The sequence below is a fragment of the Elephas maximus genome, chromosome 22 (genome assembly GCF_024166365.1).
Source record: "Elephas maximus indicus isolate mEleMax1 chromosome 22, mEleMax1 primary haplotype, whole genome shotgun sequence".
Classification (NCBI taxonomy): Eukaryota; Metazoa; Chordata; class Mammalia; order Proboscidea; family Elephantidae; genus Elephas; species Elephas maximus.
In genome coordinates this window covers 58,084,095-58,103,805 of record NC_064840.1, presented here as the reverse complement: position 1 = coordinate 58,103,805, position 19,711 = coordinate 58,084,095, and the positions used below count along the sequence as shown (strand labels likewise).

Genomic DNA, 19,711 nt, shown 5'->3' with positions numbered 1-19,711 from the left:
AGCGGTCATGGTCCCCAAACCTTCTGTTGGCCCAGGACAGGAACCATTCCCGAAGACAACTCATCAGACATGGAAGGGACTGGACAATGGGTTGGAGAGCGTTGCTGATGAAGAGTGAGCTACTTGTATCAGGTGAACACTTGAGACTGTGTTGGCATCTCCTGTCTAGAGGGGAGAGGAGGGTAGAGAGGGTTAGAAACTGGCAAAATTGTCACGAAAGGAGAGACTGGAAGGGTTGACTTATTGGGGGAGAGTAAGTGGGAGTATGGAGTAAGGTGTATATAAGCTTATATGTGACAGACTGACTTGATTTGTAAACGCTCACTTAAAGCTCAAAAACTATTAAAAAAAGAAAATACAAAGAAACAAACAAAAAAGTTCACCAAATGGAAAACGTAAAATTTCTTCTATCCTTATAGTATTTGTTGTTGTATATCGTTTAGTTGATTTTGATTCATAGTGATCCCATGTGACAGCAGAACTGCCCCATAGGGTTTTCTAGGCTGTAATCTCTATGGCAGCAGATCACCAGATCTTTTTCCCACATCCTTAGAGGAAAGTACAAATGTACATGCATATGTTTGCATATTTAATGTAAATGTATCAGTAATTTTGCTTTGGAAACCCTCATTTTAGCCTCTATCAAAACATGGGTGTTCTGTATTAGATCAGATAGCAGGTAGGAAGGATGATAAGGCAAAACCAAGGATGAGATAAGGAGTCACCAGTACAGCCCGCAGAACTCTGGGTATAAGGTGATTAATGATGCTACCAAAGACTGTTCTTCAGACTCTTCATTCAGGCAGTATTGACCTTCTTCAGCTCTCAAAGAAACAGTCCAACCAGTATGCAAATGAAGGGATTAATCCAAAAGGTAAATATTCATCTGGGATATAGTCTCCTGTACAGGTGTAAAGTGGTGTGTTGCAAATGTAAAATGATTTTCCACCACTAAGTGATTTAAAGGTTACAGTTAAGATTCCTCAACACAGGACGTAGTCATCCTGATTCCTGTCTGCAGGCATTCAAAAGTCCGGCAGAAGAGTGAGATGGACATCGTTGTGAGTGAAGACTTGAGTGGAACAGTGAGGTTTTCAAGCTCTTTACCCTACCCCAATAATCTTAACAGGTAAGGCACAGTAACATCACTTGGCTACATGTTTTTCTTCCTCTTTTAGAGATAGAAGGCTGGGGTGACTTCAATCCCTTTTTAAACAGGTGATGGGGATCTCATCTGTGACTAAGAACTTGACGTAATTCACTTCAGTCTTAAGTGTAGAATGGATTCCTATTCATCATACCCATTTAGAAATCACCTCTTTTCTAGCTCATGTAACAATTTATCTGTACCTCTTATTATCCTTAGTAGCTTCTACCTTGTATTACATTCAGTTTTGCATAGGGTTTATCCCTTCTTTTTGAGGGTAAGAAATTATACCTTATTTCTCTTTGTACTCCTGATGTGGCCCAATGCTTTGTCATAGTCAACAAATGCATGTTTGTAGTTTGATTGAACAGCGTTACAGTCTAGTCTTAGGGCCAGAATACAAGCAGTTAAATAATAATACCAAAATGGGATAATAGTACAAAAGAAAGCTACAAGGTAATTGCCCACAATTGAGTAACTACCGGGAGTACTTAGAGGACGAGGAGACAGTTATTGTGGACTAGAGCTCTGTGGAATGACTATTTGGATGAGCTGAAACTTTCTGGAAGAGTCTGGAAAGATATACAGGACATGGATAGATGAAGAGGAAGGAGGAAGGAAGTTCAAGGGGGAAAGATCAGATTGAGCAGAGGCACATTTGAGGAGATAGTGAGTAGCTCTGTTGGCCTGAGTAAAGAGTTTGGGTAGAGGAGTGCCAAGGGATGCTTTTGGTATGTGTATTGGGGACACACTGTGCAAGGCCTTGAGGCTAGGGTAAGGGGTTATGAGGGGGCGGTTAATGATCAACCTGGCAGCTCAGGGTCTAGAGTGTTGTGGGGATCACGTGAGGTGGCGTGGGCCTATGAAGTGCACTTAAAAAGGTTAACGCTCATTGATCATTCTTACACAGCCAGTTGGAGGTCAGTCTGCTGACCCAGTGGTTGGGAAATCCCTGACTTGGGGAGCTATTTTTCGCAGATCAAGAGTGAGGCAATAAGCACCTAAATGATTACATTTTTTGAAAGTACTTAAACATTTTTTTCTTTCCGATTGACCCGTCTGTTTTTTCAATAATCATTTATTGGCCGCCATCTTGTATCTAATGGTGAACCACATGGGAGGTTCTCACTTTTAAACTCCCACATAATGGCAGCTTGAGATTGGTGTTGGAGGTGTCTCCCCTACTCTGCTCCTCTGCTTTTACTGGCACAGTGTGCTGGCACAGCGCCTGGAGAAGTGGCTGCAGCTGATGTTAATGTGGCACCCCCGGCAGAGGGGCACAGATCCGCTGTACGGGTCCAACGGCTGTTTCAAGGCCCTGGACGACATCTTAAACTTGAAGGTGAGTGTGGGGCCAAGTTAGCCCTGAGGCAACAAGGTCAGGTCTCAGGTGGGACATGATAAATGCATGAGAAAGAAATTCATGGGAAAAAGCAGGTCATAGACCAGCTGACCTAACGGGAAAGCGTAGGCTCCTGTGAGAATGTCTTTGTGCATAAGTGAGAGGACAGCACAGTAGGGCTGATTGACGTTGGTCTGTAGGGCTGTACTGTGGACAAACAGGAATACTGAAGAGCAGAATACGTGAACCATGGCACCCAACTCCCTTCCTCAAGCTAGGTGCTTGCTTCGTGTGGGCTAGGGAAATTTTGGAAGTAGCAGAGGATCTAGGCATATAAAGGGGCATATCTGTTGTTGTTCCCAGAGCCCTGGTAGTGCAGTGGTTAAGTTCTCAGCTGTTAACCAAAAGGTTGGCAGTTCAAATCCACGAGCTGTTGCTTGGAGACCCTATGGGGCAGTTCTGCTCTCTCCTGTAGGGTCGCTATGAGTCAGAAATGACCAGATGGAAATAACAACCGAAAAACCTGTTGCCATTGAGTTGATTGTGACTCATAGTGACCCTATAGGACAGAGTAGAACTGCCCTATAGGGCTTCCAAGGCTGTCATCTTTATGGGAGCAGATCACCGAGTCTTTTCTCCTGAGGAGCAGCTGGTGGGTTTAAACTGCCAACCTTTTGGTTAGCAGCCGAGTGCTTGACTGTTATGCCACAAGGGCTACTGATAAAGGGACATCTCTGTAAAGATGGATTTTTTCAAGTCACATTTGGATTGCGTTGCAGCTGGTTCATATCTTGAACATGGTCACAGGCACCATTCATACCTATCCAGTGACACAGGATGAAAGTCTGCAGAGCTTAAAGGCCAGAATCCAGGCAGACACGGGAATCCCAGAGGAGGACCAGGAGCTGCTGCAAGAAGCGGGTCTGGCGTTGATCCCCGACAGGCCTGCCACGCAGTGTATTTCAGATGGCAAGGTGAGCCCCTGGCTTCTTGCAAACTACCCAAAGTCTTTTTCCTGGCTTTGCCTCCAAGGAGACTAATCATGCTTTCAGATTTTAACTCTATTTTGTCAAGCAGTCGGTTAATCACAATGTGCCTGATAAGATACACTAATCACTTCACGTTTGACTTGCTAACTTCCAGACCACTTACGGTGGCTTTCCTTTGCCTTTGTTGCCAAAACTATGCTTTATCCTTATGAATCAATCAAAATGATTTATGTACAGAACTGTTAGGCACCTCATTGGCAACCAAAGCAATACAAGACACGGTCCCTGCCCAAAGACAGCTTAGAAATTAATTGTGGATATAATGTTAGTGTATAAGAAACAATCGTTGGATAAGGACATATACAGTGAACTTCCGAATTAAACAGTAAAGACAATCAGAGAATAAAAAGGAATATAAAACAGTTGTAAATAAGGTATGTGTTCAGATAATAAAGAAGCTCTCACGGCCAGTGGTTATGTTTTTGGCTGTGAACCAAAAGGTTGGTGGTTCAAACCCACCAGCTCCTTCATGGGAGAAAGATGTGGCACTCTGCTTCTCCTAAAGATCACAGCCTTGGAAACTATAAGGCAGTTCTGTTCTGTCCTCAATGGTTGCTGTGAGCTGGAATTGACTCAATGGCAGTGGGGTTTTGTTCAGATAATAAATGTAAAAGGAGCGAGAAGTATGAGTGTAGGCTGGAGCCATGAAGAAAGACTTCATGGATGCTTAGCATTTGTTGGCCCTAAGACTATGCTATTGGTGAAGAGAGGGAAATGCCCTGACATCTCTTCATTATTAGATGGAAAGGGGAAGAGGTGGGTCAAATGAGATATCATTTTGTTCTTGTCTCTTTGCAGCTAAATGAGGGCCGCTCGTTGGACATGGATCTTGTTTTTCTCTTTGACAACAGTAAAGTCACCTACGAGACACAGATCTCCCCTCGGCCTCAACCTGAAAATGTCAGCTGTATCCGTAAGGACGTGGCTGTGTTTATAAAACATAATCAGTTATTATGCTTGGGGTGAGGCAGGCAGGAGACGTGCCCCAGGGAAGGGTCCACGTCAGGGAGATGAGTTTACCCTGCCCTCAGGGCTGCCTTCTCTTAGGATGGTCAAGAAGTAGCCGAGGCAAAAAACGGTGAAAGAAGCCTTTGGTTAATTTCAGCCTCGTAGGTAGGACTTTAAACGGGACAGAGAGCACTGCCACTGAACTTGAATCAGATGACTGTTCTGTGTGTTTTTGAAGTTTTATTTGTATTTTAATAATTAATGCATATGATACCAAAAAGTACCAAAGAATATACATTGAAAAATGTCACCCTCTTTCACCAGTTCCCCAGGCAGTGAGTTCTTCTCTTCCAGAGAAACGTCTGTTATCAAATTCTTGTGTATCCTTCCAGGAACGTTCTGTGCACTTATAAACATATATACGTAGTCTTTTTTCCCGTAAACAAATAAGACACAATACATACTGTTCTGTGCTACCCGTCTCGTTATACAATAGATTTTGGAGATTTCCTCTATTGGTACGTATAGAGCTGCCTGATATATATATATATATATTTTTAACACTGATTAGTGTTGTATTTTATGAATGCCAGATTTCATCTTAATACATTGCCCACTCCCCTCTCCCTACTTCCCCCTCTCTCTTCCCCACACACCTTAGAATAAACAGATCGAGGCTCTGAAGTCTTAGAGATCTTCAGTTAATTGTTGAGGCTATATTTTTATAAAACTTCTCTTTGACTGCAAATTTTGGGAACGTAAGAGTCTGCATTAAAAATGTATGGGACTGTGTACCTAATGTATGTCTCCACGTAGTTCATAAAGTGTTTCTTCAAATCAAATCAACAGCTATTATTGACTGTGTGCTACATGCAGGTGCTATCGTGGGGTACCAGAAAATGTATGAGACAGTCTTTATGGGGTAGCCACGCATTAACACCTGAAAACTTACGAGAGTATGGTCATTATATAATTTTTGAAAATATAAAAGTACTAGCGATGTCGCAAGGCAGGACATGGTAACTGTAGGAGAGCTATTCTCTGAAAAGTGCTTATGTCTGTGTTTCCAGTTCAAGAGCCCAAGAGGAATCTCTCTTTCCCCCACCTGAGGAAGGTGTGGGGCCAGGTCTGGCACAGCATCCAAACCCTGAAGGAGGACTGTAACCGGCTGCAGCAGGGACAGCGAGCTGCCATGTACTGTGCCAAGCATTTTTTTTTAACTTAATTTATTTAAAATTGCTCAGTGGGTTTTGCCCCAGGAAGGTGGCTGAGCCAGGAGCTCAGAAACTGCTGTTAGGAGAGACAAGGGGGAGACACTGGTTTGGATGGGCTGGCTGGATTAAGGGAGGTCCTTGCAGAGCTGACAAGGCGAGTGCGGTTAGTGCATGGAGGAGCAGCTCAGAATGTGGGGTTGGGCTGACTGAACCACGGGCAGAAATGGAATGTGGTGAAGCTCGTTGCAACTTGGGTTAGCAAAACTTATCAAATTCTTGTGCCGGGGACTTACCGACTCTTTCCCCAGCTTATTGGCTAGTTTAGATTATTGGCTGTTTGTGTAGTTTCTTGTCTAATTCCAGTTTTGGTGTAGAACCTCACACATTGCTGTGGGGTAGGGATTGTCCATGTGGTTATAATTGGCTGCCATTATTATTATATTATTAGAGGAACCTGTAGTTGGCATTTGAGGGGGTTTTGTTGTTGTATGGGGCTTTGGTGGCACAGCGGTTAAGTGCTCAGCTGTGATCCAAAAGATCAGTGGTTCGAACCCACCAGCCGCTCCATAGAGAGAAAGATGTGGCAGTCTGTTTCTGTAAAGATTTCAGCCTTGGGAACACTATGGGGTGGTTCTCCTCTGTCCTGTAGGGTGCTATGAGTAGACAGCAATGGGTTTGGTTTGGTTTTGGTTTTGTTGTTGTGTAGGAAACAATATTTGGGTCTCAAAAATGCCCCAACCTTCTGTTTCTTGTGACCCCTTCAGGATGAATCTCCTCCGGAATAACAGCTGTCTTTCCAAGATGAAGAATTCCATGGCTTCCATGTCTCAGCAGCTCAAGGCCAAGTTAGATTTCTTTAAAACCAGCATCCAGATTGACCTGGAGAAGTATAGTGAGCAAACTGAGTTTGGAATCAGTGAGTGTCACTCTTTCCAGTGAGCTGGGAGAGGCCATTCCTTTCTCTCTCTCTCTCTTTTTTCCTCTTCCTGCATTTTGTTTTCTTATAATCTACTTTTGCCTGGTTTTGTTTTGATTTTGTGGTGTTCTTGTTTGGTTTTTCATTTTATTTTTCCAAATTTTTTTTTCCCAGCTTCAGATAAATTGCTGCTGGCTTGGAGGGAAATGGAACAGGCGGTGGAGCTCTGCGGGCGGGTAGGAGACTGATTTTAGATTTACGTACTTCCCCAGGGGATGAGGCTTCTAACTACCATTTCCCACCTTCTCACCAATACCGGGTAGACCTTGTATGTCAAAACTCAAGTTTTCCTCACCATGCTGTTTGACCTCAACTAGGACTTGCTAGGAAGAGACAAGGAGAGTTGCCTCAGTAAAGGGGGCTCCATCATGGCCAGATTTAAGAGTTAAACAGGTGGACAGAGACGTTCTGGATTTACACAAGGAGCAAAATGTTAAGTGCCCCTAGGGGGAGGCCTAGACCCCTTCTTTTTAGAAAGGGCTTTGGATGGATGGTCAACAGCCCATCTTGTCTAAGGTTTTTGCCTACTTTTTTTGGTGCTAAATCCATGGGGATAGGGGGGAAGTCTAGGCAGAAAGGGCAGGGTAAATTAAACGTCACTGAAAAATGTTAATTATGAAGGCAAGTAAAGTGTAACTTAGTAAACCTCACAGAAACTGAAGGCCCTGGGCTCTAGGTTTTTTTCCTAGATTCTTTTACTACGTTCCTTTGTGAACCTGGGCAAGTTTACATCTGTGTCTTAATACCTATTTCTAGAAGTCAGTACCGATGAGTGTATGTGTGCTTAAAGGTGGTTGTTGTATAGATGATACCTTATTTAACCATAGAGAGGAGTGAGTGCTTTGCCTCCTCATAGCACTCAGATACATAGATGATGAAATAGAGAAGTGCAGGCCTCCACACATGGGATGGCTTTGGAATAGACACATTAAGAGGAGAGAAAGTAATGTGCATTGGGTATCTTCTATATGCCAGGTACTTTATGTACTATATCTTAACCACTATTAAACCCCGTTAGAAAGGAGCCCTGGTGGTGCGGTGGTGTTAAGCATTTGGCTGCTAACTGAAAGGTCGGCAGCCGCTCTTCAGGAGAAAGATACGGAAGTCTGCTTCCATAAAGATTACAGCCTTGGAAACTTCGTGGGGCAGTTCTACTCTGTCCTACAGGGTTGCTATGAGTTGAAATTGACTCAGCAGCAATGGGCAGACCCTATTAAAAGCCTGTTTTATGGAAGAAGAATTTACAGCTCAAGGGCTAGGTAACTTGTCCAGGTGTCACATAGCTAGAAAGTGGCAGGTGCAGATTCAAACCCTGGTCATGTTGCTCGTAGTCAGGCAGCTAGAGAATCTTTATGTTTCAACGGGCTTGGAGGGTTTTCCCTGCAAATCTTGCATCTCAGAATGCTTTATTGTGTCAGTTGACATTAGCACAGCATTTTTATCAGGAAAATGAAGTGAAACATCTCGTGGAACGGATGATGGCACTGCAGACAGACATCGTGGACTTACAGAGGAGCCCGATGGGTCGGAAGCAGGGAGGGACGCTGGATGACCTGTGAGTACCTTCTAGGAGGGGAATCACAGTCTACCCCTTACTCCCATGCCCATCCGCCCACACACAGAGGACAACCCAGCTGGAGTTTCATATGTGTGTTAGGATTGTCTGGGCTTTCCAGCGTGGTTATTATGGAAGCTCAATAAGATCTGTCCCCTGTCCGGAACGCTTCTCTGGTTAATCGTCTCTGCATAGTCCAGAGATTGGCCAAGGCAAGCCTCCATCATTCCGAGCCTTCGTTTCCGTATCTGTGAAGTAGCAAGAAAAACTGTCTGACTTCACAGAGTCGTGAGGATCAATTCAGATACTGCATTTGAGAAGTTATAAAGGCTGTAGAATGTAAGCAGCCACTACCGTTACATCTGGTGTCTCTGCTTATCCAGCCCACTCAACCAGTCCCAGCCCAAATGACAGGAAGGAGAACAGAGAAGGAAGAGCATGGCTGGCAAGTCTTAGGAGTTTGGATCTGGAGACTGTTCATTTGAGTCTTTGTCAGGCACTTGGCGTTGGCTGCAGAAGAGGATGAGGCACCCGGGCAGATCAGTCCCTGTGGGCAGGAGATAACATGAAGCCCCCAGTGTTGTCTAAGGAAGGAACCAGGCAAGCTGGGTTGGTCTCTCAAGGACTGTGTCATCGGGGCTCAGCAGTGTTATCTGACGCGTTTATTAGGATTCTTACGACCAGACACCTGAACATCAAAAATTTGATTGTTTATATTCTACGCTTTCTAATTATTTAACGCTTTACTAGCCTCTAGCTTTCAAGTGAAAGTCCTCTTTTGAAATGTCAGCCAGTCTCACCCGTGTTAACGGGCAAAAGGGACATGTGTTTGTGTCCACTCTTGGGCTTGAGTTGTCAAGTAGGAGCAATCGTCTCCGAGCGCTTGGGTCCAGTGATGGTAGATGAGATCACTGTCATAGAAGCCATGCAGAAGGAGAATTCAGAGAGATAGCATGGAGACCCTCCTTTCCTTAAGATTCCCTGTGACTGAGCCTTGGAGATGTTTGGGTTTTGATAATGAGGGGGAATATTCCCTATGTTCACATGTAATATCGCCAGAAATAATAGCCCGTTCACATCAAGAAAGGCATATTGCAGTCTTGTCTCTAGAAATCACTCATTCTGCTGGCGGGAATTAACAAACTGATGCTTCCCATAACTTACTTGACATCAAATCTAGACAGAACTGTCCCCTTGTCTATTTCAGAGAAGAGCAAGCAAGGGAGCTTTACAGGAGACTAAGGGAAAAACCGAGAGGTAAGTGAGGTTTTATGCCTGCCTTGGGTTCCATATGATCTCATTTGTGAGGCACTGGCTCTCTGCCAGCTGCTTTGAGGAACTGTGCAACTCTGCTCTTTTTTCCAGACCAACGGACTGATGGTGACAGTCAGGAAATGGTACGGCTGCTGCTCCAGGCAATCCAGGCCTTTGAGAAGAAAGTGCGAATGATTTATACTCAGCTCAGGTACAAGCCCCACTTTCCCACTTGGGGGTGGAATGTGGAGAAGCAGTAAGGCTGCGTGTGAGGCTGTTTTCCTCACTGTGCTCAGATTTGTCTAACTGCCTGAAGAAACTGGCTGACTGGAAATTTATTAATTGCTGGGGATTATGTTCTCCTGGAGTCCCTGGGTGGTGCAAAGAGTTAACGTGCTCAGCTGCTAACCAAAAGGTTGGCAGTTTGCGTTCATCCAGAGACACCTTAGAAGTAAGGCCTGGTGATCTACTTCTGAAAAGTTAGCCACTGAGAACCCTTTGGAGCATAGGTTTACTCTGACACACGTGAAGTCACCATGAGTCACAGTCAACTTGAAGGCATTTGGTTTGGTGTCTTTTGTTTTGTTTTTGGTATATCCTGCTTTCTCCAACTCAGATGCCATTGGAGTTTGTCATGTGTGTTCTTCACAGTAAAACTGTAGTTTGCAAGCAGAAGGCTCTGGAATTGTTGCCCAAGGTGGAAGAGGTAGTCAGTTTAATGAATGAGGATGAGAAGACTGTGGTTCGGCTTCAGGAGAAACGACAGAAGGAGCTCTGGAATCTCCTGAAGATCGCTTGTGTGAGTAGTCCCTTAGCCAGGCCCAAAGTCCTTGGCCTGCAGCCTCTGTGGGCCTTCTCACCTCTGTGCTGATGTCACCACCCTACAGGGCAGAACCCTGAAGCCAGTGGCAAACCACCCAGCTGCTGCTGCTGCTCATTTTTCACTTCTCTCCTCCTTGACTTAGGGTCATGGGCAGAGTTAGTCAGGGAGGTCAGAGGAAGACCCGCACCACTTATTTCTGTTTACGCATGTCAGTGTGACCTGGTTGATCCTCGTCTGTGTCTGTATTGCCCTAAGTATCGTAATCCATACTTTGCGTACACGCCATCTAAATACAGCTATGCGTCCATTGAAACTTGCTCAGGGAGAAAAGTAAAGCAAAAAGAAAGCCAAGGACAGAGAAAGAAGAGCCAGGTTAAAGGGGATGGGAGCCAGAGTTGATTGGGAGCGTGACCCCCATTGTCAGAACCGCAGAGAGGTTGAAGAGGATGAAAAGGGTGCAGTCTGGTCATTGAGAGCTCCTGAGAGCAGTTTTGATGCTGTGGTGGCAGTGGACGCCAGAATGCAAAGAGGTACAGATTGCAGGGAGTGGATGACTTTTCTGAGAATTTTGGACCCAGAGGGAAGGAGAATTGCTTAAGTTGGAAGGAGGATACAAGGATGACTTGAGCATATTTACAGGCCAGGCAAAAGCACACAGCCTACCAGGAGAGATTAATAACATCAACTTGGAAGGAGGCAATTGATGAGCATGGTCCCAGGAACAAAGGAGAAGTTAGGACCAGGAACATAACCAGAAGGAGTTATCCTGGGAAGGAGTGAGTGACATCTCTTCTTGTATGAAAGGAGGAAAAGGGAAAAAAGAGAGATGAAAAGTAGAGATTTTAGAAGAGAGGGAGATTGAGGTATTCAAAGTTGATGGCCTGATCTGCCATCTGCTTTCATTCAGCATTTGAGTGTGACTTAATGTGTCCAACCCTGTGACGAAGACTGGAGATAAAGTGGGGGCGAGGGGAGGCATGGCACCTGCCCCAGGGCGCTCTGACCTGGTGAGGGGCACAGATGAAGAAAGGAGCAATAATTTGGGGCAGGAAATGCTGTATTGAAAGCATGCGTTGTAGTCTGAGTGCAGAGGAGAAATGCCGGCTTCCCTATTAGAGGTGAGGGAGCAACTGGAAATATCCACAAGGGGGTGACATTTCCATGGAAGAGAGAGCCAGAGTCAGCTCCGTGGATACCTGGGAGTTGGGGACATTCCAGGACAAAGGCATTGTTTTATCAAAGGTCTGGAGGCATCAAAGAGCATGGTGTGTTCTGTTGTGGCTCATAGGATGAAAGTAGAGAGGCAGACAAGGGTTAGCATATATAGGCTGTGCTTTATTTTGAAGGCTTGAGGAAACATGGTAGGATTTGTTTCTTCCTTTAATATTGAAGCAAGTTAAATAGGGGAATAAGATCACATTTGAGTTTTAGAGATTCAGTGTGATGGCAGCATGGAGACCAGATTTGAGACTTGGGCAGAGTCACCACGGAGGGTGAAGGACCACTCAGTGGGTAGCCCCTGTGGTGCACAGGACAGGTGAGGGGGGCTGGTGCTGGGGAGGGGGACTAAGCTGACTGTAAGAGGGCTAGACAGCACAGAATATGATCTTCTTCTGCCACAGCTGGGGGCCCAGGGCAGGAGGGACGAGGGGGATGACTGAGTCCACGGATGAGGATTGGCAGGGAAGGTGCAGCAGAAAGGGGAGGAACAGGGCAACAGTGGGTGCTTGATTGGCTGGTTGAAGCATGGGCCTTGATGTTCAGCTGGAGGAGGAGCCGGGAGGGGTTCCTCAGGCTGAGGGAACTGGAAGGGGTTGAAGAAGGGCAGTCTGCAGTGAGGCAGAGAGCAGGGCCAGTGAGAGAACACTCTGTGAGGGGACAGACAAGTGTGGCTGGAGAACTGGGGGTAGAGGTGGTTTTCAATGATGAGGCAGTTGGAGTACAGGCGTGTGTATGGGCTGCAGATGCGAAGCACAGATGAAGTGGCTGGAGAAGAAAGCAGGAGCTGTTGGTTTAAAATCCGGGCTTGGAGGGCAAATGGCTGCAGCACCAGCCCAGAAGGCCAAACATCTGGGTTTTCTTCTCAGCTGTGCCGCAGATGGTGTGATTCACAGAAAGTCATTTATAACCTTTCTTGTGTGTCTCGCAGGCTTCCACTTGAACAAAAGTAAAAACACCTTCCTTTTCTTTCCTTGTAAGAGCATATTAAAGAACAAAACAAATGAAATAAAGCGTATGATATAAGTACGCTAATCTCCCTGTATTTAGAATTTGTCCTCAAAAAGTGTGCCTATAGCTAGAGAAACACTTTCTAAGCCAGCATGCACAATGTCAGCGGTTGTCACGGATAGAGATGTTGACCGATCTTTTCCAGAAGAATAGCTAGTGTCTTGCAGCCAAATGACTCATGAGACAATGTTATGGTACGAATGCAAAATTTGAATCATCTCTTTGCTCCAAAATTTTGATTACTTTCTTTTTGGCCTGGTCCTTCAGAGCAAGGTACGTGGTCCTGTCAGTGGAAGCCCAGATAGTGTGAATGCGTCTCGTCTTAGTCACCCTGGTCAGCTGATGTCTCAGTCTGCCACTGCCCCTGACAGCTTAGCTGAGTCAGTCAAGAAAAGGTAAGTCAAGGTTAATAGTGCCAAATGCAGTACAGGCAGTCTTCAAGTTACGAATGTCCGACTTACGTGCAACCCGAGTTACGAACCAACCCCTGTAAAACCTATGATATTAAAAACTTGAGGTACGTACAATGGTTCATAAGAACAAACGGGTGCTTCTTTGTGACGTATATCAAAATATTATTATTACTGTCTTACGTTAAAGATGTTTTGGTGTATCTGAAAGTGGTTCTTTAGTATTTTTGGTGCATAGAAAGGTAAACTATATACTAAGACAAACCTTTGACTAACTGATGGTAGATACAAACCGTACCTAACTGTTCCAACTAACGGCCAAATTCGACTTGAAGACAGACTTAGGAGCGGAACTCGTTTGTAATCTGGAGCCTGTCTGTATTCATGGGCGTATCACGGAGTCATGGTTGTGGAAATGTGTGTATATCACTGAAAAACAGGCCATTTCAGCTGTTGAGTTAATTTGTGTGTACTTTCCTTTGTTATAATTTTTTTTTATATATGCCGAGCACTGTGGGGACAAAAGTGAGAAATATATTTTGCTCACATAGTCCCTTATAACTTGCTAACTGAACAAGTTACTTGTTCAGCGTTGCATTAAAAATTGCATTACTGACTGTTAAATGAGAAAATTGAAAGCGCTGGTCAGTCACACGCTATTATAGCCCATCCATCATTTTCTGTTCTTCACAAGTGGATTCCCTTCAAGGGCATCACCTCTAATCTGCCACCTCTTTAAGTTACCAAGTTACTGTTTTTTCACCCATTGCCTCCCGTTCATCCTGTCCTTCCCCTTCCTATTGCTCGGGCCACTGTGACAGACGTGAACAGAACAATGGAGTCCTTTCCTGACGAGGCTTTCTGCCTCCCTGCTTCCTGACTGTTACTGCCTCCAAGTTAATCTTCACAAAATACTGTTTTGATCAGATCAGCCCTTGGTAACTAATAATGTCTTTCTACTCCCTACAGAAACCCTGGTGGCATAGTGGTTAAGAGCTATGGCTGCTAACAAAAAGGTTGGCAGTTTGAATCCACCAGGCACTCCTTGGAAACTACGGGGCAGTTCTTTTCTGTCCTGTAGGGTCGCTATGAGTCAGAATCGACTCGACGGCAATGGGTTTGGTTTTTGGTTTACCCCCTATAGGATCAAGTCTAAACTTTTTCAGGCACTTGCAGCCTCTTCGGTGTGGCTCTCCAGGCTGAGCCCCCTCCCACCAGTCTCCTATAAACTTGTTCTAGCCCAATGGTTTTTTTATAATTTTATTTTGTTGTGGTTGAGAATATACCCAGCAAAACGTAGACCAGTTCAAGTTTCTACCTGTACCATTTAATGACAGTGAGTGTATTCTTTGAGTTGTGTAACCGTTGTCACCCTCCTTTTCTGAGTTGTTCCTCCCCCATTAAGATAAATTCACCACCCCCTAAGTTTCTCATCTAACCTTTTGAGTTGCTGTTGTGAATCTGATCCCATATAGATAGTTCTTAAAAGAACATAATGCCCAAGGCAAACTTGTTTACTGGTTAAGCTAAACTGTTATTTGGTTTTAAGAAGACTTCAGGGGGTATTTTTTGTTTAAGGTTTAAAGATTATCTCAGGACAGTAGTTTCAGGGGCTCATCTAACGTTTATGGCTCCAGGAAGTTTGGAGTGCATGAGAATTTGAAATTCTGTTCTGCCTTTCCCCCGCTTTGATCAGGATTCTTATATGGAATCTTTGATCAAAATATTCATAATAAAAGCTGTGCACCATCCAATTCTTCTGGTCTTGCGGCAGAGGAGGCAGTTGTTCATGGAGGCATTTAACCACATGTTCCACCTCCTCCTCCTATTCCTGACTCTCCTTTCTCCTGTGTTGCTCCAGGCAAGTGGAGACCAATCGTTGTGCCTTGGATCGCCGCTTGTAAGCTTTTAAGGCCCCAGGCACTACACATCAAATGGAGATAGAACAGCAACACTAACCATGTTATTAGGCCAATTAATTGGGATGTCCCTTGAAACCATGACCCTAAACCTCCAAACCAAGAAGTCAAATCCCATGAGGTTTTGGTTGTATGTAGCCCAGTCATCCTTAAAGTCTGATCCCAGGCCAGCAGCATGAGCATCATCTGGGTACTTCCTGGAAATGAAAATTCTCAGGCAAGGCCTACTGGATCAGAATCTTAGGGGTAGGTCCAGCAATCTGTGCTTTAACAGCCCCTCTGGTGATTCTCATGCACACTAAAGTTTGAGAACCACTGCTATAGCCAAACTCTGACTCCTCAGGTGTTCATTTCCAAAATGTAGTGGTCCATCCAAGAGCCCTGGTGGTACAGTGGTTAAGCACTTGGCTGCTAACCAAAAGGTTGGCAGCTCAAACCCACCCAGTGGCTCTATGGGAGAAAGACCTGGCAACCTGCTCCCATAAAAAAAATCCAGCGGGGCAGTTCTACTCTGTCACACGGGGTTGCTAGACAGCATCTAATGACAACATCCCGTCTGCAGTGCATATCTGCTTCGCTTGCTTTCCACCTTCCTACTCGGACCTGGGTTATCAAACAGGCATTTATTCAGCACCTTCTATGTGCCAAGCTCCAGGCACTAGACATGGTTAAGTCTAGTTCCCGTAGGTAAAGCCATAGGCAGAAAGTAGACCAATGATTGCCTAGGACAAGGGGGAGGGCGAATGGGAAATGACTGCTAAGGGATACAAGGTTCCTTTTTTGGGGTGATGAAAATGTTCTAAAACTAGATTATGGTGATGGTTGCACAACTCCGTAAATACTAAAACCATTGAATTTATACTTGAAATAGGTAAACTTAATAGTATATAAAGTATATCTCAATAAAGCTTTTTAAAAAATCCAGAAACTTGTAACATATTCTCTTCTGGTACTTAATTACACAGGACCTTAGATTGTTAATTATCTCCCCAACCTACCGTAAGTTCTTAGATGAGAGTAACCAGGTCGTGCCTCTTACGTTGCCCTTTGGAGCTGGCACTGAGCCTTTAAACTGGCTCAGAGCCCCTTAGATGAGGCTAAGCAAAAAGGTCCCTTGTAGTCCTTCCATCAGAGTAGGGTGTGTTGCAGGATGAGCTGAACTCCAGGTCACTGTCTTCCGTATTTGGCATACTCTCTCCAATGATACCCTCAAAGCTCTAAAAGAAGGTCCTGGTACCACAGGGTGATTCTTGTCTCTCTGTGCCTTAGAGCGGAGGTTAGAAACGGGCAGCGGTTGGTTTATTACACTCTTCTGTTTGTTTCTACGGCCTATTCCCAATAGGAAGCATGCCGTATATATAACCAAACATACATCCGTTCACAGTTTCTACATGAACAGTTTGATAGCATTGGTTACATACTTCACATTGTGTCACCGTTCTGTCTTTACCCATATTGTTTCATCACCATTTATTTCGGCTGTTTACACTCATATAGATAATTGTTTGTAAGAGTGCTGTGCACAAGGCAAACATTCGTTATTAATTGGGCTGAACTCCAGTTTAGCGATGACTTCGTGGGATAGTTCTGGGACAAGGTTTAAACATGACTTCCAAGCATTACATTCAGGGGGATCCCCCAGTCTCAATGGACCAGGTAAAGTCAAAAGCATCTTCAATCTTAAAAAAAGAGAGAGATTGGATTAAATGAAACCGATTCCCAGAACTTGTTTCTTGGCAGATCTCAAGGAATTATGGGAACTTGGTGAATTGCTTGGTCTAATTTTTTTTCTCCCATTTCAAAAATCAGAAAGTAGGTGATTTGGGGATATTCATCTTTAGGTTTTGGCAATTCAGAGAGAATTAAATTGAGCTATATAGTTTTTTTTTATATATATATAGTTAAGTCAGAAAGAGCTCGTTTACTTTTTTTTTTTTTTTTTAATTAAACAGATTTATTTGCTTTTTCACATTTCAAACAGCAATGCTCATGACTGGATTGGGGCTCCTGGGAAGTACTTCACTAGATGACTGAAATCACTAGCCAATGACTTGGTGTTTTGAGACACACAGGGTCAAAATTGTTATTTAATTTTTTTTTAAATGTCAAAAGTTTTTCATATTTTTCAACAGTAGTATTCTGATAAAATAATAATGACTGCTTTCTAATAATTTGATCATTTTCTTTAGTGAAGAACTGGTGGCTGAAGCGCACACTCTCTGCTCCCAGCTAGAAAATGCGATGCAAGACACCATGAAAGAACAAGGCCAGAGTTTTATGGTAACAACCCACATTATCCCAGCTATTCTTCCGCAAAAGAAAATGGAAAGGCAGTTCAGTGTTACCCTTGATCACTATACGCTTAGGATTTTCTAGTACATATTTGTTATCCACGATAATAACAATGGCTGCCATTTATTGAATACCTACCCATAAGTACTTTATGTGCGTTATCTCACTATACCACAGAAGAAAGTAACGTTATTCTCAGAAGGCCATGCCCCCCCACCCTGCAACTTGGTACCATCACTGAGTTCCCATGTGTGTTGAGTACTGTCCTGGACTCTGGTGCCAAGGCCAGAAACTGTCACGGCCACGCCCCTCAGGGACTCAGAGCTTCGCAGTAAGTAGTACTACTTATGTGGAGGCAAATCTGAAGAAAAAGTGGTCAAGGTACAAGTACGTTAAGACAGAGCTCAATTTGCTGAGATGACCCCATATCATTCCCTTAGATCTTTAAATGACCTTTTCCTGCTAATATAATCATATGCTAAATTCCTTCCTAATTTCTAAAGTTTTCACAAGAATCATAGGGGATGGGTACCACTGCTAAATTGCAATCGCCCCTGATTTATTCAAGTGTCATTCTCCAGTTTGTGGATTTTCTATATCTCTTATTGATTCCCTTCTTCCTCCTAGCACTATATATTTTTGATCGTTTCACTGCTTATTTGCACTTATGTCAGAGGCGGGGGCGGGGCAGGAAGAAAGGAGAAATGGTTTCAGCACACTGTTTCATCTAGTGAGGTTGGAAATTGACAGCTAAAATTAGGTCCTCGTACCGCTTACCCATAAAAAAGTGCTATGGCTACAAGATGTATTAAAATTGTTTTTTCAGCCATCATAGTCACAGAACCCCAGGGACCCTGAGCCAGTCCAAATAAAAGATCATGTACGGTTTCGAATGTGTAGCTTTAGCTCAAGGGTGTCCTGTAATAACGAGACTGTTATTAAGAAGAGGGCTTAAATTTACTTCTGAATTGAACTGGTTGTCCCCTAAATGGAAAATGGCTGCCGTATTTTTAATATGCCTGTTGATTTCCAGGCTCTGGACTGGAGCTGGTTAAAAGCGGAGGAAGCAGAGCAGAATACCCTGGAGCAGGCCTCGTGATTGTGTGGGTGGCCTTGACCACCTGATGTGGGGCTCCCTGGCCTGAGGCTCACGCAGTGGCCCGTGCTACAGTGATGTCCCGGAAATCTTCGGCCCCCAGGTGGGGATCTGCTGACTTCCCCCAGCAGTCGTGACACTCACCCTGAACGAAGGGTGTGGCCCTCAGTGGGCAACACTGGACACCTTGTCTGCACATCCGGAAGGTGTCCATTGCAGAGGCCCAGCACACTTTGATGCCATGTGACACGCTTGGCAGAGCCACAGCAGCACTTCCTCTGCTATGGAGAAAGTGCTCCAACTACTGTTTGCCCCACAGACCACCAGACAGATTTCGAACTAGAATGTTTCAGGACAAAGTTGAAATGGCACTTGGCAGCAACCTGTCCTCTACTGACCCATCCCGATCAGAGGCTCTGATCTACCTTTTCACTCTCATCTTGCAGCTAAGAGTTTCATCTGGATTCCAGTTCTCTTAAACAGACTTGTCAATCATTGATTTGGCCTGGCTCCATCCTGTCTCTTCCCCTTTTTACTTCACTGCTGCTGAAACTTTTATCTGCTGCTTTGATGGTGTGCTCCTTTCAGCAAGGCAGTAGCGAGGCTATGTACTAAAGCCAGGATGGAACAGCGCCTGCCTTCCTTTGGGTCTCAAAGATTACCTGGGAGGGAGAGTTGTCATGGAGAAGAAGGAAAGAAAAAAACGGAAACTCTGTCAGCCACTAGGCCACTGACCACAGAAGCCCACACCTCCCTGTCCTTGCTCAGACATGTCTGTGCGTGTTGGGAGCAAGGGGAGGGGACTCCCTGCCTCTCACGTCATCCAGCAGTATTATTAAATTGATTTATTTTAAAAAATAGTTTCTATCTTTTGTAATGTGATTCAGACACTTACATTATGTTCTACAATCCATTTTTAAAACACCCAAGATTAGGACTTCTGAACTCAAAAGCCAATTTAATCAACAATTTTATGAAATTGAATAGTGCCTGGATCGTAAAGAGTGCGGTAAACCTTTTTTCACATCTTCAACATTTTACAGAACTTCTTTCCATAAAAGCTAGGAGCAAAACAAGTTCAGATGATCACACAGAGGTAGGTCTGGTTGGAGAAGAAAGTTGGAGTAGAGGAGTTTCACAGCATGGGTTCCATGGAGACAGCATAAAGGGGACCATGGTAAAGGAAGTTTAGGAAATGCTTCATGCTTTCATTCTTTCTTGGAGATTCACGTTGTACACTGGTATATTAAAGTATCTAAAAAGTCCTATTACAGAGAAGCTGGTTTAACTGTGTGTAAATCCACTGTTTACCAAACTCATTTGACCATGGAACCTGTTTTTTTTTTATTTTTTTATTTCTCTCTGTGTGTATAAGATTAATCTTCCGTAGAATTGGAATTTGATGAACCATCGTTTTGGAAATAGTAGAGAGGGACATTGTGGGAAATAAGACCACA

At 44.2% G+C, this 19,711-nt stretch overlaps 1 protein-coding gene across 4 annotated transcripts in view; it reads left to right on the top strand.

Annotated features, from left to right (window-relative positions):
• The window catches only part of IKBKB (inhibitor of nuclear factor kappa B kinase subunit beta), a 68,953-nt gene extending 49,839 nt beyond the window's left edge, over window positions 1–19,114 (top strand). Inside the window, exons 9-22 of one of the 4 annotated variants that reach the window (XM_049866391.1) lie at window positions 1,022–1,129; window positions 2,360–2,489; window positions 3,269–3,463; window positions 4,337–4,451; window positions 5,557–5,680; window positions 6,465–6,616; window positions 6,791–6,852; window positions 8,122–8,231; window positions 9,439–9,488; window positions 9,597–9,696; window positions 10,137–10,284; window positions 12,805–12,932; window positions 17,056–17,146; window positions 18,192–19,114. In XM_049866391.1, the coding sequence (XP_049722348.1) occupies window positions 1,022–1,129; window positions 2,360–2,489; window positions 3,269–3,463; window positions 4,337–4,451; window positions 5,557–5,680; window positions 6,465–6,616; window positions 6,791–6,852; window positions 8,122–8,231; window positions 9,439–9,488; window positions 9,597–9,696; window positions 10,137–10,284; window positions 12,805–12,932; window positions 17,056–17,146; window positions 18,192–18,257 (1,579 nt within the window). In that variant the 3' untranslated portion in view covers window positions 18,258–19,114. Of the gene's footprint in view, window positions 1–1,021; window positions 1,130–2,359; window positions 2,490–3,268; window positions 3,464–4,336; window positions 4,452–5,556; window positions 5,681–6,464; window positions 6,617–6,790; window positions 6,853–8,109; window positions 8,232–9,438; window positions 9,489–9,596; window positions 9,697–10,136; window positions 10,285–12,804; window positions 12,933–17,055 lie in introns of all 4 variants that reach the window. The other 3 variants (XM_049866390.1, XM_049866389.1, XM_049866388.1) reach the window with 3 other exon arrangements.
• The last annotated feature ends 597 nt before the right edge of the window (window positions 19,115–19,711 follow it).